We start from the raw sequence: 25,150 nt of genomic DNA, 5'->3' as shown, positions 1-25,150 counted from the left end.
GGAGACAAAAACTGTAAAAAATAGGTACAAAGTATATTTTTAGAGACACAGTACAATGTATGGGAGAGCACACAGGAAAACAGTTTAAGTCAGAAGCAGGGCAGAGATACACGAACCCAAAGTGAAAAGGTATGATTGTCCTCTTGGTGAGTCAGAAACGAGGCAGAGAGAGAGGGTATGGGGATCCTGAAAGAGGAAGAGTGCAGTAAAGAGGTGACATAAATCACCTACATAGGACAGTCCTTCCGGGTCTCTGCATGTGTGCTCAGTCACTTCAGTCGTGTCCAATTCTGCAATCTCATGGACTGCAGCCCACCAGGCTCCTCTGTCCATGAGATTCTACAGGCAAGAATGCTGGAGTAGGTTGCCATTTCCTTCTTCAAGGGATCTTCCGGACCCAGGAACCGAACCCATGTCTTTTATGTCTCTTGCATTGGCAGGTGGGTTCTTTACCACTAGCACTACCTGGGAATGTTAATCACTTATATAGGACAATCCTACCTTTGGCCAATTATGTTGTTCCTTTCTTCACACCTAACTGGAACTTGGATCCTCCCCAAGATGCCTTGTGCAACTTTCTTCTAAGCTGGATCCCACTGCAGAAGTTTATGGGTGCATGTCCACACTTATAATGGGGTGGAACCCCTCCCTTTTCAACTCCCAAGAACCCTTCCTGCACATGTGCAGAAGAGTCTTCCGTGACCTCACGAGAGGGCACCTTGTCTCTCTACTTCAGTAGAGCTCAGCTTTCACTAGTTTTGTCCTTGGAATGTCTGGGTGAGAACAACGCTTGAATTTTACTTCACTTGACAAGTACCAGGTGCCCAGCCCAGAGGCCCATCTAACTCCTACCTCATTCTGAGTCTCAGTTTCTGCATCTGTCCCTCGGTGGCAGTGGCATAGAATGCTGGCCACCCAGGAAGGAGTCGAGCCTGAGAGCCCCCCTTCCCCACTGTGTCCCCTGTCCATCTAGACCCCAGGCTTATGGCACTGACATTACTTCTGAAACTGAGCAGCGTCCTGTGAGGCTCCCGGGTCCACAGAGAGCCTTTTGGTCTGCCACTTTTTGAAGGCAAGACTATAGGCTTCTCTGAGTTCCAAAGGGGAGATCTGAACAGTTGTTAATCAGGGAGGAGCACTAGAGACAAGATTAAAGGGACCAGAGAAGCTCATCAAGGTTAGGAGCCCAGATCACCTGAGATCCTGCACACACCCTAATCTTGTCAGCAACTTAACTCTTTGAAACTTTGCAGAAGAAAGAATGCATGACTGTTCCTACCTTGATCCTACTACTATCAAGTATCTCTGCCTGACTATAAGAGCTCTCCCTATCCCCCAAGGAGGGTGGCACAGTTCTTGAGGCACTAGCCTACTGTGTTTCCTCTTTGCAAAGAAATAAAGCCACTCTTTCCTTCTCCTCCATAACTCCGTCTCTGTATTTCTGTTCAGCATGGGTACACAGAGAGTCAAGATTTTTACATCACTCTTAGAAAGGAACTGAGAGAAGTAAATGCTAGGAACCATTGACTTTTGAAAAACACACAGGACTTTCCTGGTGGTCCAGAGGTTAAGAATCTGCCTGCCAATATAGGGGACACGGGTTCCATCCATGGTTCAAGAAGATTCCACAAGCCAAGGGGCAACTAAGTCCATGCTCCACAACTATTGAGCCTGTGCTCCAGAGCCCAAGAGTTGCAAATTCTGAGCCCGCGTGCCACCGCTACTGAAGCCTGCAAGCCCTAGAACAGTGCTCTAGCACAAGAGAAGCCACTGCAATGAGAAGCCTGTGTACTGCAAATAGAGAGTAGCCCCTGCTCACCATAATGAGAGAAAGCCCTCTTGCAGCCAAAAATAAATAAATAAAAACATACAGTCTTAAAGTTGCCAGTTATGCTTTCTTTATTCAGAGACCTTAGTGAAGACTGTAGGCTCTCAGCTCTGAGAAAGTGTTCTGTGAATGAATAATGTTGCCTGCCATATCAGTAAACATAAAAAGATGCTGGAGCCATCAGTCATTACCACTGCCCCTTACGGTGAGAACTGGGAACTCAGGATGCAGACAAATGAGCTGCCGCTCTCCCAAACCCTCAGCAACTGCAGCCGCTCCCATCAATGCCCAATAAGGGGACTCAGAATGGGAAAGAAAAGGATCATGGCCATAGATAGCTATGGTGCATATAAAAGGGATGATTTCAATGAACCCAAACTCTTACATCTGCCCATACAAAGAAAAGCAACAAATTCATCAACTTGAGATATCTGGTTTTATTTATTAAACAGTAAACTTTTGATGTTTCAACTATCTGGTCTTCCTTGCAAAACTTCTATATATCCTGGCTCTTCCCTTACCTCTTTGGAGCTATCTGAGAGACTACCTCCTAGTATTGAAGTCCTTAGAAAAAGTGTGGCAGATAAAACAGAGCTCAGTTTTCAGCTGACTGTTTCAAAGTTAAGAAGGAACCAGGATACACAGGAATTTTGCTAAAAGAAAAAAAATAAAATCCACAAAGAAACTAAAAAACCCATGCAGTTGAACATCGGAAGATTACTAATTACAAAAACAGACACTTCAAGCTAATGATCTTAGTGCTTTACTATCTTTGGGAAGATGCAAGAAAGTGGGTTCATTGAAATTATTCCTTACATACACATCTCAACTATCTGAGGCCAGTATCTTGTTTTTCTCCATCCTAAATTCCCCACAAAGCGAGTGGTACAGAGGCAAACGGCTTAATAGTGGGTATCATTTACCTTTACCGGGATGGCAGGCAACATTTTTTATCTGCAGAGTCATGATCCAGCAAGAATGATGCAGAATAATGAGGGGGTCAGGCCAGTTCCACTGGTGGGCAGGATGCCCCTCCCTCTGGGAGGACGGCGCCCTAGGACCTGGAGCAGGCCTGGACTTCCGCTATCACCCTCAGGTCATGTTACACAATCTTCTTGTCCAAAGTAGGTTCTGTCCCCCCCAGCTTAGGATAGGCCCTGCCTGGACTGCAAGGAGATCCAACCAGTCCATCCTAAAGGAACTCAGTCCTGAATATTCATTGGAAGGACTGATGCTGAAGCTGAAACTCCAATACTCTGGGCACCTGATGCGAAGAACTGACTCTAGAAAAGACCCTGATGCTGGGAAAGATTGAAGGCTAGAGGAGAAGGGGCCGACAGAGGATGAGATGGTTGGATGGCGTCACTGATCTGATGGACTTAAGTTTGAGTAAGTTCTGGGAGTTGGTGATGGACAGGGAAGCCTGGCGTGCTGCAGTTCATGGGGTCGCAGAGTCCGACACGACTGAGCGACTGAACTGAACTGAACCTCTCCAGTAAGCATCCTCCAGTTCCCTCATGGGAGAGGGGAACTCCGTGGTGGCGGGGCGGGGGGCAGCGCGGCGCGGAAAGCAGAAGCACCGCTGACTGTGTTGCGAATCTGGCCGGCCCGCCAGGCCAAAACATGGCTGGACCAGGGCAGACCCAAAGTGGAGCCAGGCCTGGGAGGAGTGCGTGGGCTACAAACGAAGTTGAGTCAGAGTTGGGGTGAGGCTCGAGTGAGGGGAGGGGCTCAGGACTGCGCAGCGACGTAGCTAGAGCCGAGGGGGCGGAGCTAGAGTGGGGGCGGTGTTTAGAGTCAGGACACGGTGGTGATTTATCCCAGAGCAGCGGGGGCGGAGCTCAGTGAGGGGCGGAGCTGAGGGCACCTCCTATGGGCGGGAGAGAGGCGCAAGGCTTTCGGAGGCCCGGTAACTAATGAGGACCGAGCGAGGGGCGGGGTTCAGCGTTGTGGTCGCGACCTAGTTAACGTCTGCAAGGGTGGGGCTCAGTGAGGGCAGGGTTTAGAGCCCTCGCGTTAACAAAGACTAGGCCCTGGATTCCCGGAAGGGCGGACGCAGTGAGGGGCGGGGCTAAGGGCTCTGCGGCGTCCGTAGCCCACGCGTTAGGAAGCTGGACTGAGGCGAAGGCTGGTGGTTTTAGACCCTACGGCAGCGCCGCCGACGCCATGGGCGGGGCCTAGCGGGAAGGGGCGGGCTCAGTGAGGGCGGGGTTAGAGCTTAGTTAGCAGAGAGGATACCAGGGGCGGGGCCCACCGGGAAAAAGCGGGCCAGAGCAGGAGGCGGTCACCGGGGCCCACGGGCAACGCGCGGACAACCACACGGACTAACAGCGGCAGGGGGACGGGTCGGGTCGCCCGAATGCACGGCGTGCCGCCGCCATGACAGGTGAGCGCGGTCCGGGGTCGTGCCTGCCATGCGGGGACAGGCACGAGGCCACGGTGGCGCGTAGGGTCCGAATGTCCCGATACCACTCCTCGCTGTGACGGCGAGTGACCTTGCCCGTGACTGCGTGCCCTGTAGACAGGACGACGGCAGAGCGGCGCGCGGCCTGGGGCTGTGTTCTTTGGGGGGCGAGGCCAGGCCGGGTCTGGGAGGGTGCTTGGGGGCGGGGGCCATGGACAAGCTCTGGAGAGTTCTGGTGGGCAAAGCCACGTCAGGCCCTGGAGGCTTCTGAGCGTTAGGGGCCGAGCCTTGGCGTGTTCTGGGCTGTGATGCCAGGTCAAGCCGTGGAAGGTTCTAGTGGGCGGGGACCAGGTCTTGGGTGATTCCAGAAGGGCAGGGGCCAACGTTCTGTCTGCAGGTGGGGAGCTGCTGGGGTGAGGATCTGTGGCCTGGCAGTGGGAGGTGAAAGTAAAATTGGTGTTAAGGAATACTCTCTGGGGTTCTACTGTGCTTCGGAGAGACAGAAACTCCTGATAAAAGGCTGTGTCTTCTATTAGGAGTCACCTGAGGAGACTGCCCTTCCTGGGCAGTGTGTGGTTCCTGTGGGACTCTGGTATCTCCCAGGCTGCACCCCTTGTCCAGGGACAGGCCCAAGGGAATCTTGCACACAGACTCTGTCTCCCAAGGCTTTGTGCCCCATCTGGACTGCCCCAGCCCCTCCAGCTTTTTTTTTTTTCCCGGCAGAATGCAGTTCCCAGCCTAGCCATCCTCCAAGGGCCTCTTGGAATGGGGACCCACCCACCACCTTCCTGATCCTGAGCAGAGTGACCCTGCTCTGTGGACCTTTCCTTGTAGGAGAAGCTCCATGAGAGTAACAGGCTGGTGAGAGTCCATGACAGTGTAATCAGGGAGTGTGGTGGCTTCCAGAAGCCATACCTTGTATCAGGGAATGCTTCTGAGGAAAAAGTCACTTAGGGTGACTCACAGGGTGTGGGAGGCCCCTGAAGTCCCTCTTCTCTCCCTAGCTGTCACTGGAGTCCCAGCCTAAGTCCCACATACAAGTAAGATTTCATGGGCAGGAACCTGGTGATTTCCAGGACACCAGTGTACCAGCCTAATTCAGAAGAGACCCCCAGGTACTATTCATTCCCCTGTCGTCTCTCTGAACTGTTTTTATCTGTGGCTGCTATTTCTGAGTAAAGTTGATCCTCTGACCTAAGGTTTCAAATGTGACGGTTTCAAATATATGGATTTTTTTTGATGCATACATACTACTGCCTGACCTGAGGTTGGCTGAATTCTCAGATGCAAAATTATGGATACGGAGGACTGACTGTAAAGTAATGTGTGGATTTTTGACTCCTCAGGGTCTGTCCCCCAATCCCCTCACTGTTCAAAGGTCTATTGTACCTACTGTGCATCTGGCCCTGCATCAGGTACTTCCTACTCAGGCCTGCTGTATGGGGAAATACGGAATATCTCTGTGTGAATGAGAAAACAAAGACTCAGCTTGGCCAGGTGCCCTAGACCGCTGGGGCAGTCAGTGGCAGAGCCAGGACTAGACCTTGCCCAGGGCCACCAATCCCCCTTCTCCCTGCTGTCTCTGTGTTCTGGGCTTCTAGAGATCTCTTCCCTCAGAGCTGTTCATTTTGGGGATGGGGAACTAGGGCCCAGAGAGTACAGACCTGGGAGGCTGTAGGTCCCAAGTTCCTGGCTTACTGTCTCCATGCACCAATAGCAACCTGTCTTGTCCTGGGGCCTTTATGAAGGGTCGCAGAGTGAGCGTGTGGAGCCTGATGCATCTTCGCAGGGCCCGAACTGACCAAGTATCACTGTAGCAATTACTGTTGCTGCAGAACCAGCCCCTTCCTTGTGGTGTGCTGGGGAGTGGGCCGTCTCAGCTCCATGCCTGAGGCCAGGTTGGACACTGGGACAGGAGGGGATTCTGGGAGATTCAATTTGGGAGGGGAGGTTGAGGCCCAAGCATCTGGACTTTGATAGGGGTGGTGGTGGTTGGGGAACTCAGGAAAGTCTCTTGAGAGGAGGACAGTGAGTGTGAGTTAGCCAGGTGGAAACCATAGGAAGAGGTGGTCTCGTCCCTGGGAATCCAAGGCAGAATGATGCAGTTGGGCGTTGGTGTGCAGGGTTGGCTCAGGGGCTGGGAGACCTGGTGAGGGCAAGTGAGGCCAGCTCCCACAGGGCCTCCAGTGCCAAGGCAGGCTAACAGGTTGGCCAGCCTAACCATGCTTGTGGTGCCAGGAGGGCAAGATGATGGGGGAGGGGGACTTCCGTGGTCACACAGTGGATAAGAATCCCCCTGCCAGTGCTGGGGGCACGAGTTTGATCTTTGGTCTGGGAGGATTCAACATGCCACGGAGCTTCTAAGTCCGTGCACCACAACTGCTGAGCCTGTGCTCCCGAGCTCATGAGCCTCAACTCCTGAGCCCATGTGCCGCAGCTGCTGAAGTCCACCTGCCCTAGAGCCCACCCGCTGCACCTACTGAGCCTGTGTGCCTAGAGCCTGTGTTCTGCAACAAGAGAAACCACTACAATGAAGAGTAGCCCCTGCTTGCCGCAACTAAAGAGAGCCTGCATGCAGCAGTGAAGACCCAGCGCCCCCCAAAGAAAAAAGCGACGATGGGGGAGGTAGGGCTTAGCAAAGGTTGCTGGCGAAGGTCTGGTGAGTTTTTATGCCAGCGCATTCCTCTTCCTCCTTCCTTAAAAACTATCTGGGACTGTCACTTGGGACCAAACTGGTTTCCTTTCTTGTGCTTTGTCATGCCTGTGAATGGCCGCCCGGGTGTGGTTTGTGTGCACAGCTCTCAAATGGCCACAGGAAGCATGGGGCACGGCAGAGCCCAGAGCTGTGGTCCCCAGGCTATGCCATTATGCCCAGTGACACACAGCTCCAGGCAGGGGAGGGCCCCCTGGCTGGCAGCCTGCCGGGGGGTGGGTGGAGCCACTGCAGAAGAGCTGGTCACTGTCCACTGACAGCCCTTGCCCTGAGCCTTGGACCTCTGTGCATTCGTTCCCACACTCTTTAGTGAGTGCTCCATGTGTGCCAGCCCTATGCACAGGTGCGCACGCTGGCTGCGCTGGGCACGACAGCCCATGGCTCGGTCAGGAGCAGACAGGATGCAGCTAAATTGCGTGATTATTTAGTAGATTGATCAGAGAGGCAGAAATGGGCCCCAACACTGTGCCTGGGTCCTGAACTCAATCCATCACTCTCCAGCTGATTGCGGTCTTGAGCAGGTACCTTATCTACTTATGGTGCCTCAGTTTCTCCTTCTGAAAATGAGGGTAGTGGTCATGCTTGTGTAGCAGAGCTGATGGAAGAATGATGATGCATAGAGCTCTCAGAATGCCCAAGCACGGGTCCCAGTCATGAACTATGGCCAATATTGTTAACTCTTTAATCAGAGAGTCTACAGGTGATGAAGCCAGGTGGTCAGGAGGGTCCTGCCACATGGTGGTGATAGGTGTTTCTGCATCCCTGTCCATGACTTCTTTACCATGTTGGAGCTGCTGACAAGTCTGTCTTCAAAATATACTTTCAGAGACTGGGAGAATCAAAAGTTAGAAATTCTTATTCTACGGGAAATAGACCATCCAGGAGGAGGTAGTATCAGGAGAGAGAGATGAGAAGGTAAACAGTCTATTGAGTTGGGCCCATGGAAGAAATCAGGCGGAGGCCCCACTTGTTCTAACTCAATGACCCTATATTTTAAAAATCAACTTTATTGAGGTACTGTTTACTTATAAATACACTCATTTTTAGGGAAAAATTCTCTTTAAGTTTTGACAAACGTATATACTCATGGAACAACTGACCCAGGCCAAATCAAGCTAGAATGTTTCTGTCACTCCAGAAAATCCTTCATGCTCCTTTCCAGTGAACACCACCCAATCCAAGAATTCATCTCCTTTCTGTGACTGTCGTTTTGATCTTTAAAATTCAATAGTGGAGGGTTTCCCTGGTTGCTTAATGGTAAAGAATCTGCCTGTCAATGCAGGAGACATGGATTTTATCCCAGAACTGGGAAGCTCCCACAAACTGCAGAGTGGCTCCGCCCTTGTGCCACAACTATTGAGCCCGGGAGCTGCAACAGCTGAGCTCCGCGCAGCCTAAAGCCCACGCTCTGCAACAGGAGAAGTCATTGCAATGAGAAACGTGTGCGCTGCAACTAGAGAGTTGCCCCTGCTCAGCACAGCCGGAGGAAAGCCCGCACAGCAGTGAAGACCTAGCACAGCCAAAAATAAAACAAATAAAATTGTAAAAGAAAAAAAATTCAACAATGGAACTTCCAAACAGTATTTCTTATTAATTACTAGAATTTATTTTTGGAGCATTTTTAGTTTATAGTCAATCGAGCAGATAGCACAGAGGGCTCCCCCCACCCCGTTTCCTCTGTTATTAATATCTTGCATTTGTATGGTTGTTACCTTAATAAGCCAATAGTGATACAGTATTATTAATTTCAGTTGTTACTAACTAAAGTCCATATTAATACGATGGTTCATTCCTTGTGTTGTATACTTTATGAGTTTTGAATAATTCATGATGTCCTGTATCCACTATTACAGTATCATCCAAGAAGTTTTACTAGGTTAAACATCTGTGCTCCATCTATTTATCTCTCCCTCTTCCATAACCCTTGGCAACTACTGATCTTTTTACTGTCGCCATTGTTTTGCATTTTCTAAAATATCATATACTTGGGATCATATAGTTTATAGCTTTTTCAAATTGGCTTCTTTAACCTTTAACAAAACTCATTTGTTTCCTCAATGTCTTTTTGTAACTTTGTAGGTCTTTTTATCACTGGGTTATATTCCATTGTAACTTATTAAACTGAACCACAGTTTAATATATTATCCACTTACCTTTATATGTATTTTGTTGTTCAGTCGCTAAGTTGTGGCCGACTGTTTGCAAGCTTGCTCAGGCTCCTCTGTCCTCAACTGTCTCCTGGAGTTTGCTCAGATTCATGTCCATTTATATGTATATGTGTGGTAAAATATACAGAACATAAAATTTACCATTTTAACCATTTCATTGGGATTAAATACATCCACAGTGCTGTGAAACTGTGCATTTCAAGAATTTTTTCATCATCACAAAGAGACACTGTGTACTCTTTAAACAAAAACTCCACTTTCACCCCTACCTGCAGCTCCTGTTAATCACTATGGTACTTTCTGTCTTTAGAATTTGTTTATTCTAGATAGTTCGTATAGTGGAATAATACATTTGTCCTTTTGTATGGGCTTCCCTGGTGGCTCAAATGGTAGAGCTGCCTGCAATGCAGGAGACCCGGGTTCCATCCCCGAGTCAGGAAGATCCCCTGGAGAAGGAAATGGCAACCCACTCCGGTATTCTTGCCTGAAAAATCCCATGGACAGAGGAGCCTTGTGGGTTACAGTTCATGGGGTCGCAAAGAGTCAGACACAACTGAGCAACTAACATAACACTTCACTTCATTTGTCCTTTTATGTCTAATTTATTTCACTTAGCATGTTGTTTTTATGGTTCAACCATGTTTTTGAACCCATGTATTAGAATTCTGTTCTTTCTTATGGTTGTATAGTATTCCGTTGTATGTATATCAAATTTTTCTATCTGTTCATCTGTCTGTGGACACGGGATGTTTTTACCTTTTGGCTTTGTGAATAAATGCTACTCTGAACTTGACGTGCACATATCTGTTTGAGTCTCTGCTTTGAATTCTTTTGAGTGTATACCCAGGAATGGAATTGCGGATGTATTTGATTAACTATTTGAGGAACAGTCATACTGTTTTCCATAGTAGCTGCACCATTTTACCTGCCCACCAGGAGTGCATGAGAGTTCCAGTTTCTCCTCATCCTCATATTCATGTTCCCTCTCCATATATTTATTTTACCCTAATGAGTATGCCGGAGAAGGCAATGGCACCCCACTGCAGTACTCTTGCCTGGAAAATCCCATGGACGGAGGAGCCTGGTAGGCTGCAGTCCATGGGGTCGCTAAGAGTCGGACACGACTGACTGACTTCACTTTCATGCATTGGAGAAGGAAATGGCAACCCACTCCAGTATTCTTGCCTGGAGAATCCCAGGGACGGGGGAGCCTGGTGGGCTGCCGTCTATGGGGTCGCACAGAGTTGGACACCACTGAAGTGACTAAGCAGTAGCAGTAATAAGTATGAAATGGTATCTCATTGTATTTTGACTTGCTTTTCGCTAATGACTGGTGATGTTGAGCATCTTTTCATGTACTTAGCAGTCATTTGTCCGCCTTTGGAGAAATACCTGTTCAAGTATTTTGCTCATCATTGTATTGGTTATTTTGTAGAATTTTTTGTTGTTGTTGAGTTGTAGGGGTTCTTTTTATATTCTCTGTCTTTCTATATATGTTAATCCCCAATCAGATATATGCTTTGCAAATATTTTCTCCCATTCTATGGATTGTCTTTTCACTCTTTTTTTTTTTTTAACTCAAAATAGGGTTAATTTCTGGACTTTCTAGTCTATTACATTGGTCTATATGTCAGTACCACAGTTTTGATTCCTGTAACTTTGTAGTAAATTTTGAAATGAGGAAGTGTGAATCATCCACTTTGTTCTTTTTTCAGGATTGTTTTGGCTGTACAAGTCCCTTGAGATCCCATATGAATTTTAAGATGAAAAAAAAAAAAAACAAAAAAAGATTTATTGCAGTTTGGATAGGGGTTACATTGAATTCCTGGATCACTTTGGGTAATATTGTCATCACAATATTAAGTCTTCCAACCGATGGACATGGAATGTCTCTCAATTTATTTGTATCTTTTAGCATTTCTTTGAGTAGTGTTTTGTAGATCAGTGTACAAGTCTTCCATCTCCTTGGTTAAATTTATTTCTAAGTGTTTTATTCCTTTTTTAAGAGTTCAGCTTTTTGTTGAATGTGTTGAATGTGTTACTGAAGAGGTTTAGTCAAAAAGACCAAAGCCCATGTCATCATTAGATTCTTATTTCTTTGCCTCTGCTTTCTTCTCCTCAGCTAGGGCAGCAGTGGTGAAGAGGATTGGACCTACTGCTGGTGCAGCGTCAGCTGCTTGGAGCAGATCCACCAGTCCCCCATGTGGCAGATGAGGCTCCCGATATTGACACTGGCCAAAGCCTTTGCAAACAAGCCTGGCCAGAAAGAGTCAACATTTATACAGGCTGCTTTAAGGAGGGCACTGGTTTTGTTGTTGTTGGCTGCACTGGGTCTTCATGGCTGCATGCAGGCTTTCTCAATATGATGTTGTTGTTTAGTTGCTAAGTCATGTCCAACTCTTTTCGACCTCATGGACTGTAGCATGCCAAGCTCCCCTGTCCTTCATTCTCTCCCAGAGTTTGCTCAAATTCATGTGCATTGAGTCAATGATGCTATCTAACCATCTCATCCTCTGCCAGCCCCTTCTCCTTTGCCTTCAATCTTTCCCAGCATCAGTACCTTTTCCAAGGATCAGCTCTTTGCGTCAGGTGGGCAAAGTATTGAAGCTTCAGCATCAGTCCTTCCAATGAACTTTCAGGGTTTATTTCCTTTAGGATTGACTGGTTTGATCTCCTTGCAGTCCAAGGAATTCTCAAGAGTCTTCTCCAGCACCAAATTCGAAAGCATAATATCAACACTCAGCCTTCTTTATGGTCCAATTCTCACATCCATATGTGACTCCTGGGAAAACCATAGCTTTGACTAGGTGGACCTTTGTTGGCAAATGATGTCTCTGCTTTTTTAGGTTTCTCATAGCTTTTCTTCCAGGGAGCAAGCATTTTTAAATTTCATGGCTGCAGTCACCATCCACGGTGATTTTAGAGCCCAAGAAAATTAAATCTGTCACTGCTTCCACTTTTTCCCCTTCTGTTTGCTGTGAAGTGATGGACCAGGATGCCATGATCTTAGTTTTTTGAATGTTGAGTTTCAAGCCAGCTTTTTCACTCTCCTCTTTCACCCTCATCAAGAGGCTCTTTAGTTCCTCTTCACTGTCTGCCACTAGTGTGGTATTATCTTCATATCTGAGGTTGTTGATATTCCTCCAACCATTCTGATTCCAGCTTGTGGTTCATCCAGCCCAGCATTTTACATGATGTACTCTGCATTTAAGGTAAATAAGTTTTTAAGTTAAATAAGTGTGACAATATACAGCCTTGTCGCACTCCTTTCCCAGTTGTGAATCAGTCAGTTGTTCCATGTCCTGTTTTAATTGTTGCTTTTTAACCCACATACAGGTTTCTCAGGAGACAGATAAAGTGGTCTGATATTCCCATTTCTTTTACGAATTTTCCACAGTGTGTTGTGATCCACACAGTCAAAGGTTTTGGCATAGTCGATGAAGCAGAAGTAGATATTTTTCTGGAATTCCCTTCCTTTCTCTTGTGAGCCAGTGAATGTTGACAATTTGATCTCTGATTCCTCTGCTTTTTTCTAAACCCAGCTTGTACATCTGGAAGTTCTCCGTTCACATACTGCTGAAGCCTAGCTTCAAGGATTTTGAGCATTACCGTGCTAGCATGTGAAATGAGCGCAGTAGTACAGTAGATTACATGTTCTTTGGCCTTGCTCTTCTTTTGGACTGAATTGAAAACTGACCTTTTCCAGTTCTATGGTCACTGCTGAGTTTTCCAAATTTGCTGACATATTGAATGTAGCACTTTAAAATCCTTTAGGATTTGAAATAACTCAGCTGACTTCTGTCACCTCCACTAGCTTTGTTTGTAGTAATGCTTCTTTTTATTTATTTTTTTTTACACTGTTTCCTCTGACAGGTTACAAGACAGACACCCAGTTTGCCTGAGTATTAAAAGGTTATTTCCTTTGCCCCACTTGAATAACCAATAAAGACATAAGTCCAGTTGGCAAAGTGAAAGGGGGTGTGTAGTAATGCTTCTTAAGGCCCACTTGACTTCACACTCCAGAATGTCTGGCTCTAGATGAGTGACCATACCATCCTGATTATCTGGGTCATTAAAACCTTTTTTGTATAGTTCTTCTGTGTATTCTTGCCACTTCTTCTTAATCTCTTCTGTTTCTGTTAGGTCCTTATACCGTTCCTGTCCCTTATCGTGTCCATCTTTGCATGAAATGCTCCCTTGATATCTCCAGTTTTCTTGAAGAAATCTCTAGTCTTCCCATTCTATTTGTTCTTTTTTTTTTTTTTTGAGCATTAAAATATTTTATAACAATAGAAGGTAGCTGGAAACACTACATGCTAACAGACAATATGATACATAACTCGGGGTGGGGGTAGGGGTAGGGGTAGGAGGAGTCAGCTAGGAGTGTGGCCAAGGCCACTGGTTTAGACTAAGAGCCTTTCGATGGACTGCTGGATGGACTGGATCTGCTGCTTCAGTTGTGAGCCCTCTTTGATGGTGACGGAGCAGGCGATGACAGGCCTGGCGACCCCACAGGCTCGCCCCAGAGCCTGCTTGGAGCGCACGAACACGTAGGGCACGTTCTTGTCCTCACACAGCAGCGGGAGGTGCAGGATGATCTCCAAGGGCTCTGCATCTGCAGCCATCACGAACTCAGAGATGCCTCTGTTGAGGGTTTCGGTGGCCTCATTGGCTCCTTTTCGAAGCTGCTTGTAGTTACATGACTGCTGAACGAGGTCCAATAGTTTCTTGGTGGGGTGGGCATCGGCAAGAGGGTAGGCCTTCGGATTGACGTCAGCCTCGGTCATAGCTGCGGTTCAGTGGTACTGTCCCTCCTTCCCATTCTATTTGTTTTCCTCTATTACTTTGCACTGTTCGTTTAAGAAGGTGTTCTTATCTCTCCTTGCTGTTCTCCGGACCCTGCTTTCAGTTGGGTACATCTTTTCCTTTTCCCCTTGCATTTCACTTCTCTTCTTTCCTCAGCTATTTGTAAGGTCTCCTCAGACAACCGCTTTGCCTTCTTGGTTTCTTTTTTCGATACATATTTCTCAATGCTTTTATTTCTGACACTTTTGGTTACAAAATGTGTGTGGGGTTATCCTCTGTCAAGCAGTTTTCCAGTTCTCTGGTGGACACCAACTGGGGGTCCTATAGATTTAACTCAGTTCTTACACCATCTGTCTGGAGAGTGTCAGATCCCACAGATTCACTTTAGGCTCAGTCCCACAAGATTGCCCCCACTTGAAATGCCAGTCACCAGTCCAGGCTGCTGACGGCTATAAATCAGAGTTCCCCTGACTGTCATTTGCTAGAGCAGTTCACAGAACTCAGGAAAACACTTACTGTTCACAGTTTGTTACACAGGATATTTCAAGGATACAAGTGAACATCCAGGTGGAAGAAATGCATAGGGCAAAACATGTGAGAAGTGGCATGGAGCTTCCATGCTCCTCCCAGGCACCTCCATGCGTTTAGGAATTGGGAGGTGCTCCAAACCCCACTTTGGTAGGGGGGAAGGTTATGGAGGCTTCCTTAGGTAGGCATGAGCTTCCCTGGTGGCTCAGCGGGTAAAGAATCTGCCTGTAATGCGGGAGACCTGGGTTCGATCCCTGGGTTGGGAAGATCCCCTGGAGAAGGGAAAGGCTACCCACTCCAGTATCCTGGCCTAGAAAATTCCATGGACTGCATAGTCCATGGGGTTGCAAAGAGTCGGACATGACTGAGTGAATATATATTTCCTACTGTAAATCACAGTATCACAAATCTATTCTGTCAATCTGTGTCTTTTGATTAGAGAGTTTAATTGATTTACATTTAATTACTGATAAGGGACAACTTGTTTCTACCTGTTTGCTGTTTGTTTTTCTTTATGTCTTATAGCTTTTTTGTCCTTCATTTCTTCCATTACTTCCTTTTGTGTTGATTTTCTGTAGTAACACACTTTGATGTTCTTTTGTGTATATTCAGTGGACATTTTCTTTGTGGTTACCGTGGGCGTTATGTTTAATATGGTAAAGTTACAGCTATCTAATTTGAATTGATGCCAGCTTAACTTCAGTCACATACAGAAACACCTCCTATACAGTTCTGCCTGCCCACGCACCAACCCCCCATCCCCTGGGTCTACCAGGAAACAGGACAAGCTCACATAGGTAAGGTGGTGCACTTGTTCAGGTAGCTAGGGCTGCAGGGACTTGGGACCTTTCCTCAGAGATTCTTTGCCATCTGCCCACCAACTTCTCCCCATCCACTCCCTGCCTTTAAAGGCCTGTCATTCTAAGGGACATTCTTAATGGGAAAGATAGTGTAACAGTGATGGTTGAATGATGATTCTGAAAGAAAAAAACAAAAGGAAAAGCATTTCCCAGCCTCCTGGGTAGCAGGCATGTTGGTCTGCTGTTTGTGGCAGCTTCCCAAGGCCTTGCAGATACTGTGTCTGGCGGCCGTGCTGGCTCAAAGTGGCCAGGCCACTCTAAGCCCTGAGCTCCTGTCTGCCTGTCTGTCTCCTGTCCCCATGACAACAGTGGCTGTAGGAGCTTTGGAGTTGGGCCTTCTCTGTGCTGCTGTGTCCTTCCTCAGGCCTGGCTATTTCCAGAGAGCACTGGGGGACTCCACAGACAGCAAACTCTTCACCCTTCTGAGTTTTTTTGTGATAAGCTCTCAGGCATAGAAGAGAGGAGGAGCCAGAGGCTCTGGTCTGCTTTTGAGCACTCTGTACCTTTATCACTGCACCCCCCCCCCACCCCACTGTTTTGCAGGGGGATTGGCATGACTTGGGGGAATCCTGGGCTGTGCATGAGTCGGGATGTCAGCACTTGTCCAGATGCTTACAGCTGGCACACCTCTTGGTGGGCACGGGGCCCTCCTGTGGAGCTCCTGCCATGGCTGTGTCACGGTGTGTGGGACTCTACACCCCCGCCTTGGGCTGTGCTGGCTCATGTCCTTCTGTGTTCTCTGCTTCTGTTTCAGAGCAAACCTACTGTGATCGCCTAGTCCAGGACACTCCTTTCCTCACCGGCCTCGGACGCCTGAGCGAGCAGCAGGTGGACAGGATTATCCTCCAGCTAAACCGCTACTATCCCCAGATCCTCAGCAACAAGGACGCAGAAAAGGTGCCAAGGAACCTGAGGCTGCTCTCCCATTCCTTCCTCTCTGGGCTGGGGGAGGGGGGGTGGGGCAGGACAGCTTGGAGGTGAAAACCTATCTCCTTGGGGTGACCTTGGGCCTAGAACATCAGCTCTTTGAGCTTTAGTCTCTTTAGATGTCATCAGAACTTCTAGCCCCTTTCAGAAATGCTGGAGGATCACAGGGTATGTGTGACAACATGAGACAGACCTGGGAGGGGGAACAGGGGAGTACCAGGGTGGGAGGGGAGCAGGGATACCAGATTCACTCTACTGAGTGCTGCAGAACTCTTCACTCAGCATCTTCCAAAAGTTCAAAATGGGCAATCACTTTGGGTGTGATCTGGCCCGTCCTGTTCGGGGACACTGGATGAGGGTGGGTGCCCCTTGTGCACCCCACCCATGTCTCTGGTGCCCTTGTGGCACTGGGGGTTGGTGCCAGAGACTGGGGCCCTGGGGCACATGACCTGCCTCCAGCTGGGTGACAGAGCGAGCCCTTCTCCTCTTGAGGCACCTGTGCAGGGCTCTCTGGAGGGTTGAGGCCTCTCCAGGGGACAGACGATATTGATCCTCAACAGAGCTAGAATCCACCCTGCACCCCGCTACTGGCTCAGATGCTTGTTGAGTTATAAAAGTAGTGCAGTAAGTTAAAAAGTAGGGGCTCAAATTTCTGTCTTGTAATTAAAAGTCTAATATGCATTCATTATTTTTAAAAAATTTGAAAAGCTTCAGGTGTTTACATGAGAAAAAGGAAACTCCTGCACACACACACCCGCACGGTTCCTTTCCTTGGAGATACCCATGGTTTCGGCTGCACACTTGCCTTTGCTTTGCAGTTTCTGTACTTGTGGTTCAACGCTAGTTCCTTGTAGAGTGGCCCATCACCACCAGGTGGCAGCACCCGCCATCCCTCCACGTTCTGGGGGTCAGTGCAAGTACCCTGTCCACTGACTTTACAGCCACGTATGTTTCAGTCAGCCACATCGAAAAAGCCACCTCTTTTTTCTGCTTAACCCTTGATATATTTTGTAAAACTTGAATCACATTCCTATAGACTATGAACTACTAGAAGTTATCATTTATGCCATTACCTTGAAGGTTTCCTATAATGATCATACTGTGTGTGTTTATTATTTCCTTTTTCACACGTGGGAAAACCAAGTTAGCAAGCTGCTAAGTTTCCACACTTATGGACATTATGGTGGCATAATGTCACCACCATCTTTCTTGGTGACCTGTCTAGGCCTCCAATGGGAGTGCAAGGATTAGTGACGTGTAGCACAGTCTTGGGCACTGCGTGGGAGTGGTTGAGCCTTTGGTAGCAATTGCTACCTCCCCATGGGTGTTCCAGCCACCAAGGTGGAATCACAGCCATTGAGAAGGTTGGGGCTGGGGCTGAGTCCAGAGTCCTCCAGCCTGATCTCGTCTTGTGCCCCTTCCTCCTCCAGTTCCGGAACCCCAAGGTGTCTCTGCGAGTGCGTCTCTGTGACCTCTTGGGCCATCTGCAGCGGAGCGGTGAGCGGGATTGCCAGGAGTTCTACCGGGCCCTGTACATCCACGCCCAGCCTCTGCACAGCTGTTTGCCTAGCCGGCACGCCCTGCGTAAGTGCGTGTCCCAGCCGCCTGGCCTTGGCATCTCCTTGCTCAGCCCTTCGCCAGAGACAACCCTCTGGTTGTGTCTTGTGTGACCCTCAGAGAGCGTAGAGAGAGTGTTTTCAGGCAACACAGATCTCTCTGTCTCCAAGCTCCCTGTCTCTGTCTCTCCATGTTGCTGTGTGTGTCCGTCTCCATCTCTCTGTCTCCCTTTTGCTTCTGCTATTTCTTACACAAAAGTATCTGGTGCGTGTAGTCCTCCCCGTTCCTCTATAATTGAATGAACCTGGGAATCCTTACCCTTCTGATCAGAATTAGCTCACAGCTGTAGGCTACACCAGCCTTGAGTGAACTGCCTCCCAGGACAGAGGTTGTATCTGCTTTCACCCAGGTAGATCGTCAGGGCGTGGGTGTTTCTGTACAACAGTCTCTGGCACATATGGCTGGTCACGGACAAGGTATTTGGGTTTAGAAGTGCCAGCCCATGGCCCAGGAAGCTTGAGAGGGATCCTCTGAGCTGCCAGTATGGGTACAGGGAAGCCACGGGTACGGATGGCAGCTCAGTCTTGAAGCCTCTGCACCCAGGTCCCCAGGGTGAGTGGCTACTGTCCCTCAATCCTCTCATGAAAGGCTGGAGGCCGTGAGGGGAGAGGTGGCTCCCCTCAGGCCACTCAGCTGGACCGGGGACCCCAAGGACAGGCAGGCAGGACTGGGCCCTAAGCTGCGGCATGGAACGGTCCTATCACCCCAGCTGTCAGGACCACACAGCCCTGCCTGGAGTCAGGGACCTTCCAGGGTGCCCTCAGGGTTATCAAGGAGCTGGTTGATTGGGGACCCCCAGAGAGGTCTGGGGAAAGAGAAAGAGCGCCCTGCCCTCAACTCAGCATCATCAGACTTTGCACAGGCAGGTGTTTGCACTGTTGGGTGCCTTGTGGTTGCCAGGGAACAGTGAAATCCCCATCCCATGGTCCTCAAGTTCCCATAAGTGGACAAAAGGAGAAGAGCCCCAAACTGTGCAGGGGTCCTTCCCTGGTGCTGACTGCCCCCCCCTCCTCCCCAGCCCCCCTCCCTGGCCCCCCTCCCTGGCCCCAGACACAGCCTGGAGGGCTCGGCACCTGCACAACCCAAGCGGCCTGGGTGGTCTTCGGGGAGGGCTTTGGCGGCCTTCTTGGTTTCTCGATGGCAGGTGACCACCTTACTCTCCAGCCCCCCATGACTAACCACGCCCTGTGATTTTGTTTCCAGAGAACTCAGATTGCACAGAGCTAGACTCGGGCACCGCAAGCCGTGAGCTCAGTGACAGGGGTAACCGCCTCCCACATCCCTTTTCTCTGTCCCCTGACCCAGGGCTCCACCTCTGTCTCGGGGGCTTCTCATTCCAAGTTGGGTTCCGTTCCTGGCTGCCCATTGGACAGACCCCATCAGGGTGCTCACTAGGGGCATCCCTGCCTGGCTGACCCCAGCACAGGGTGTGAGCCTGTCCTCGAGGCCTCTGGACCCCTCCCCACCCTTCAGGGCTCGCGAAGCTGCTCACCTGCGTTTCTCCCCAGGACCTGTGGCCTTCCTGACCTGCCTCGGCCTGGCCGCAGGCCTGGCGCTCCTCATCTACTGCTGTCCTCCAGGTGGGTGCTGCCTGGCCAGGCCTCAGCCAGCCCTCTCCACATCCTGGGGCTGAGCCCTGCCAGATGGACGGAGGCCCACACCTGAGGCCCCTCCTTGTGACGCAGTGTGGCATGCCTGCCGTCGCTTTCCTGCCTTGCTGACCTTGTCCAGGTCCTGGGTGGGAGTAGCGCCAGGCAGACCCTCTTGGCATGGGAACCCCACATCACTCAGGTGTGGGCTGGTGATGCTGCGAGGATGAGAGAAGGTACCTTCTTGAGGAGTTCTGAGACCCCCTTGTCTTCCAGACCCCAAGGTGCTGCCAGGGGCCCGGCGTGTCCTGGGCTTCTCCCCTGTCATCATTGACAGGCACGTCAGCCGCTTCCTGCTGGCCTTTCTCACAGATGACTTGGGGGGCCTCTGACCTCAGCCCGGCCCACCTGCGTGTTTGCTCTCCAGGGGCTTGCTTCATTCCTAAGTGTTTATTTCTTGCTATTTATAATTTCTGTAATAAGCACTTTACTTTCATTGTACAGAGGTGTTCAACAATATTAAATGTTTGAGTCTCATCCCTTCTCCCAGGAGTGTTTTCTAGATGATTCCAATTCAAGAAATGACAGCGTCTCTAGCTAGGGTTGATCTTGTGGGTTCTTCACTTCCTGAGTCCAACCCAAGACCCAGGTCCTGCTGAGGCCGCCTTCCCGGACTCCTCGGGGCTGGGTCTCACCCCTGCACGTGGACTACCCACCCCAGGTGTCCCCGGCCGTCCCCAGTGCACACTTCCAGATACAGCCCTGCACGTGTCCTGTTCCCTCCTTCTGTGGCCTTCTTCCACTGCTGCTCTGAAGAACTCCCTACCTTGAACCCTTCTTGCCATCTCCTACCTGGAGCACTGTTGGTTCCCATACCCGCCCCTGCCCATCTCTGCTCTGTCCCAGTCCTCAGCCCCAGGTCTGGAGGATGGACAGGCAGGCCCTCTGGACTGCTCTGTTACCCTTCCTCGGCTCACAGGGCCACCAGGGCCAAAGGCAGAGCACCAAACCCTCTTGGATGTGTACACTCACCCTTCCGTGTCCACAGGGACATTTCTATGACAAGATCCTGAGCCTGAGGCCAGGAGGTGAGACAGATGGGTGCAGGCTCCCTGGCTGAGGGGACAGGCCTTTATCCCCAAGGCAATTACAGGGCTTGGCTCAGAACAAGGGGCCTGCGTGTGGCCAAACCCCAGGCCGTTAGGGGAGGGCCATGGAGGGGCACCAGCCAAATGCCTTGTGATGCTCTAGTGCTTCCATGTGTTCCTTTGACTCCTCCCACAGCCCCAGAAGGTGGGGGCTGCTGCCCTTGCTTTCCTGATGAAGAAGCTGAGACTGAAAGGGGAGGTCACTGAGCCAAGAAAGGAGGACCCGGCATGTGAGGGGCTCGACCACCATCTTCATTCCCTCCCTATGATATGTCTCAGGGAGATACCCCCCATCAGCCCTCTTGTCTCTGTCTAGTCACCAGAGCCAACACCCAGTTCCTGGGCCCTGTGAGGCTCCTCAGACCCCACTGTCCGGGAGATGGAGCCCCTCCCTCCTGGGGAAGCGGTGACCTTGGCTTTGGGGGTCAGGGACACATATATGGTCGGAGCCTAGAAATGAACACAAAATCTTATCCCTGATCCCAGGTGGAGAGGAGGCTGAGACAGAGAAAGAGTCCACAGAGCCCTCTAGGACTGTTAAAGATGAAAAGTGTAATTGTGCCATCCGAAGTCTTGGGCCCTGGCTCCTCACACCCTCCCCTAACAGCCTGGGGGAGCTGCTTGTTGGCCACACACAGCCCCTTGTTCTCAGAGCCGAGCCCTGTAATTGCCTTGGGGAGATGGGCCTGTCTCCTCAGCCAGGGAGCTTGCACCCATCTGTCTCACCTCCTGGCCTCAGGCTCAGGATGTTGTCGTGGAAATGTCCCTGTAGACACAGAAGGGTGAGTGTACACATCCAAGAGGGTTTGGTGCTCTGCCCTTGGCCCTGGCAGTCCCCACCGCATGGCCCCTGTCCGCTGCGGGTACCCTCATGACCAGTGAGGGAGCTGAAGCTCAGCGCCCAGGACCACACGGCACCCGAGTGCCCTCGCCACGTGCGCACGTGCACACAGACGTGAGAGGTGTGCACAGTGCACAGAGACACACGTGCGCATGCACAAGGCTAGGCCCCTGATGGGTTCCTCTCCCCGTTGCCTCCCTCTGTCATCTCCTTCCCCTCCAGCCTCTTTCTGGGGAAACAGAAGTATGTCAACCCAAGAATCATCATGTGCTTGCATTTCCCACCGGGGGTTTCCAGAGGTACAGCAGGCTGACGCCAGGAATGATGCTGCCGCTGGGCAGGCCCTCAGGAGGAGTTCCACGCCCGCGTCCCTCAGTCTCTCACAGCGTGTGGGAGGGAAGCAAGACGGGAAGCAGAGGAATTAGCATCACGATGTGGTCTCTGGCCCTCGTTCAGTCAGCCTGTGGGTTCATTCACTCATTTGTATGCCCAGTCATTAAAGTGAGGGCCAGGGCCTGGGAGAGCCAGTCAGAGGAGCCCTCCCGCCCGCCCTGAAGCCCCAGACAGCACGGCTTACCGCTAGCTCTTCCATCTCTGCCCTGCCGGTCTTGGGGGTGTGGTTCTAGATTCTGAGCCTTAGTTGACCCATCTATTCAAAGAGACAGGACCCCTCCTTGAGCATGGATATCCTGAGCTGGATAGTCCTGCTCTCTGACAGACGTGCTTGGGTAAAAGTGGCACGTGCCCAGTAAAAGTGACAGATAGAACTGGGTAAAGGGCACCGCTGGGTGAAGGTGCCAGATGCCTGACTGTAAGTGATCGAGACATCCGGGTAAACGTCAATGCGGCCACTGTGTGTGGGGTGCAGGCAAAACAGACACCAGATAGCCAGTGCCTTGATCTCAGTCTTCCAGTCTCCCGAAATAAATGTTACTTATATACCCCCCTGATATATATCCTTTGTGATTAGCAGTCCTGAACTATTAAGTAGAAACACCTTTGAGGGCACATCCCAGAAACAGGCTGTGGCAGGGAAGGTCCTGGTACTTAAGTACTTACCCGTGAGGCCCTGTGGCAGGGAAGGTCCTGGCACTTAGCCGTGAGGCCCTGTGGCAGGGAAGGTCCTGGTACTTAAGTACTTACCCATGAGGCCCTGTGGCAGAGAAGGTCCTGGTACTTAAGTACTTACCCGTGAGGCCCTGTGGCAGGGAAGGTCCAGGTACTTAGCTGTGAGGCCCTGTGGCAGAGAAGGTCCTGGTACTTAAGTACTTACCCGTGAGGCCCTGTGGCAGGGAAGGTCCAGGTACTTAGCTGTGAGGCCCTGTGGCAGAGAAGGTCCTGGTACTTAAGTACTTACCCGTGAGGCCCTGTGGCAGGGAAGGTCCTGGTACTTAAGTACTTACCCGTGAGGCCCTGTGGCAGAGAAGGTCCTGGCACTTAGCCGTGAGGCCCTGTGGCAGAGAAGGTCCTGGTACTTAAGTACTTACCCGTGAGGCCCTGTGGCAGGGAAGGTCCTGGTACTTAAGTACTTACCCGTGAGGCCCTGTGGCAGGGAAGGTCCTGGCACTTAGCTGTGAGGCCCTGTGGCAGGGAAGGTCCTGGTACTTAAGTACTTACCCGTGAGGCCCTGTGGCAGGGAAGGTCCTGGCACTTCAGTACTTACCCGTGAGGCCCTGTGGCAGGGAAGGTCCTGGCACTTCAGTACTTACCCGTGAGGCCCTGTGGCAGGGAAGGTCCTGGCACTTAGCTGTGAGGCCCTGTGGCAGGGAAGGTCCTGGTACTTAAGTACTTACCCATGAGGCCCTGTGGCAGGGAAGGTCCTGGCACTTCAGTACTTACCCGTGAGGCCCTGTGGCAGGGAAGGTCCTGGCACTTAGCCGTGAGGCCCTGTGGCAGAGAAGGTCCAGGTACTTAAGTACTTACCCGTGAGGCCCTGTGGCAGGGAAGGTCCTGGTACTTAAGTACTTACCTGTGAGGCCCTGTGGCAGGGAAGGTCCTGGCACTTAGCCGTGAGGCCCTGTGGCAGGGAAGGTCCTGGTACTTAAGTACTTACCCGTGAGGCCCTGTGGCAGGGAAGGTCCTGGCACTTAGCTGTGAGGCCCTGTGGCAGGGAAGGTCCTGGTACTTAAGTACTTACCCATGAGGCCCTGTGGCAGGGAAGGTCCTGGCACTTCAGTACTTACCTGTGAGGCCCTGTGGCAGGGAAGGTCCTGGCACTTAGCTGTGAGGCCCTGTGGCAGAGAAGGTCCTGGTACTTAAGTACTCACCCGTGAGGCCCTGTGGCAGGGCTCCATCCCCGGAATGAGGGGCAGGCGGTGCCGCTCCCGGGCCTCAGGTGAGCTGGTGAGCTGCGGTAGTCCAGGGCACCGATTCCCTTAGCTCGAACTGGGCCACATCTTGCGAATGCTGACTTTCTCCTTTCAGCAATGACCCACCCAAGGCCTCGCCCTGGTGGTCCAAAACAGCCCCCTGAGTTCACGCTGTTCTTGAACCCCCTCTGTGGATCCCAGCCTCAATGGCCCCTTCTCCAACTGTGCCTGGACCTGGTGCCCACAACCAAAGTCTGTGGCAACAGCACAGACACCAGCCAGGCCCCTCTCCCATCTGCTTGCCCCTGGCTTGTGGCTGCCATACTATGACCACACTCGTAGGCTGGGACTGGGGGAGGTGGAACCATGGAGCATCCATGTCTAGGCACAGCACTCTCCCCATGAGGCCCCCCTGCCAACTACCTGCTCAGTCAGTAACCATGACCTGGAATGAATTAAGTCCATCAAGGTGTGAAAGAGGCCAAGGGCCACAGTCTTACTTGCTGGCCCCCTGGGACAGGCCCTTACCTTCTGTCCCCTGTCCCTACCTCCATAGCTCAACAACTGGAACTGCTCATGATCCATACCCCCACCTTTGCACATGCTATTCCCTCATCTGGAAGACTACTAACCACTCCCCCCACCTACTTAACCTTCAGATCTTTGGTAAAATGCCACCTCAACTGGGAAAGTACCCCCCGAACTCTAGTAAGAAGAGTAGTTCCTCATCTACCACAGTACCTCAGCTACCTCAGTGCTGGGATGACTGTCCCATCTCCGGTCTGCCTGGGTGGGGAAGAGCTCCCAGGTGTTGGGAGGGGAGTGAGGGAGGATGTGAGGAGGGTGGAAGGGAGGGAAGTGATGGGGTTGTTCAGGAGGAGTGTGTCTGTGAAGGAGGTGTGTATGTGAAGAGCAGAAGTCCTGTGATGGAGGCAGTTAGGGCCCTAGATGCTCTCAGGGATGTGGCTTCAGGCCCAATGAAGTAACAGGCTGTTGCCTATGGAGCCGGAAATGCAACTGCAATTTGCACAATGCAGGGTTCCCCTCTGGGAGAAGGCACAAGATCTGGATAGGGGTGCTGACACTGCTGGAATCTGGGGTGGTTATTTTCAACCCGCCAGGTCAGCGCTCTGAGGACTATCTCAGAGTGCCCACACCACACACCAAAACCTCTGCGCAAACCCCAGACCTGACCAAGTTGCAGGTCAGGTCCTTGCTGGATGGGCCCTGGGGCCCCAATCTTGTAGACAGTGTGGGGGTTTGGGAGCGTGGAGCAGGTGCCCTTCCTCAGCGCTGGCTCGGTGGCAGCTAGCACCTCAATTCTTATCCCACTTGGAGGCAGGACTGGAGCCCCATATCCCCTCAGAGGGCATTGAGGCCTAGGGCAGGGCCTGGGGGGGGGGGGGGCACTG

At 51.0% G+C, this 25,150-nt stretch overlaps 1 protein-coding gene, 1 non-coding gene and 1 pseudogene across 8 annotated transcripts in view; 1 reads left to right on the top strand and 2 right to left on the bottom strand.

Annotated features, from left to right (window-relative positions):
- The window catches only part of CARD19 (caspase recruitment domain family member 19), a 54,694-nt gene extending 34,717 nt beyond the window's left edge, over window positions 1-19,977 (top strand). The window contains exons 1-7 of one of the 7 annotated variants that reach the window (XM_070459458.1): window positions 3,759-4,214; window positions 6,693-6,891; window positions 16,062-16,204; window positions 17,665-17,818; window positions 19,055-19,114; window positions 19,360-19,431; window positions 19,717-19,977. In XM_070459458.1, coding sequence (XP_070315559.1) covers window positions 6,849-6,891; window positions 16,062-16,204; window positions 17,665-17,818; window positions 19,055-19,114; window positions 19,360-19,431; window positions 19,717-19,832 — 588 coding nt within the window. In that variant the 5' untranslated portion in view covers window positions 3,759-4,214; window positions 6,693-6,848 and the 3' untranslated portion in view covers window positions 19,833-19,977. Of the gene's footprint in view, window positions 1-3,668; window positions 3,738-3,758; window positions 4,215-6,669; window positions 6,892-16,061; window positions 16,205-17,664; window positions 17,823-19,054; window positions 19,115-19,359; window positions 19,432-19,716 lie in introns of those variants that run through there. The other 6 variants (XM_070459457.1, XM_070459459.1, XM_020909510.2 and 3 more) reach the window with 6 other exon arrangements.
- On the bottom strand, window positions 12,969-13,095 carry LOC139032527 (small nucleolar RNA SNORA27). Its single transcript, XR_011485066.1, has one exon. It is a non-coding gene; the product is annotated as a small nucleolar RNA SNORA27 (small nucleolar RNA).
- LOC110147789 (NHP2-like protein 1 pseudogene) lies at window positions 13,353-13,923 on the bottom strand (annotated as a pseudogene).
- Window positions 19,978-25,150: the final 5,173 nt, after the last annotated feature.

This window comes from Odocoileus virginianus, chromosome 31 (assembly GCF_023699985.2).
Source record: "Odocoileus virginianus isolate 20LAN1187 ecotype Illinois chromosome 31, Ovbor_1.2, whole genome shotgun sequence".
Lineage (NCBI taxonomy): Eukaryota > Metazoa > Chordata > Mammalia > Artiodactyla > Cervidae > Odocoileus > Odocoileus virginianus.
The sequence above is the reverse complement of the archived record's forward strand: the minus strand, read 5'-3'. Positions and strand labels throughout refer to the sequence as shown.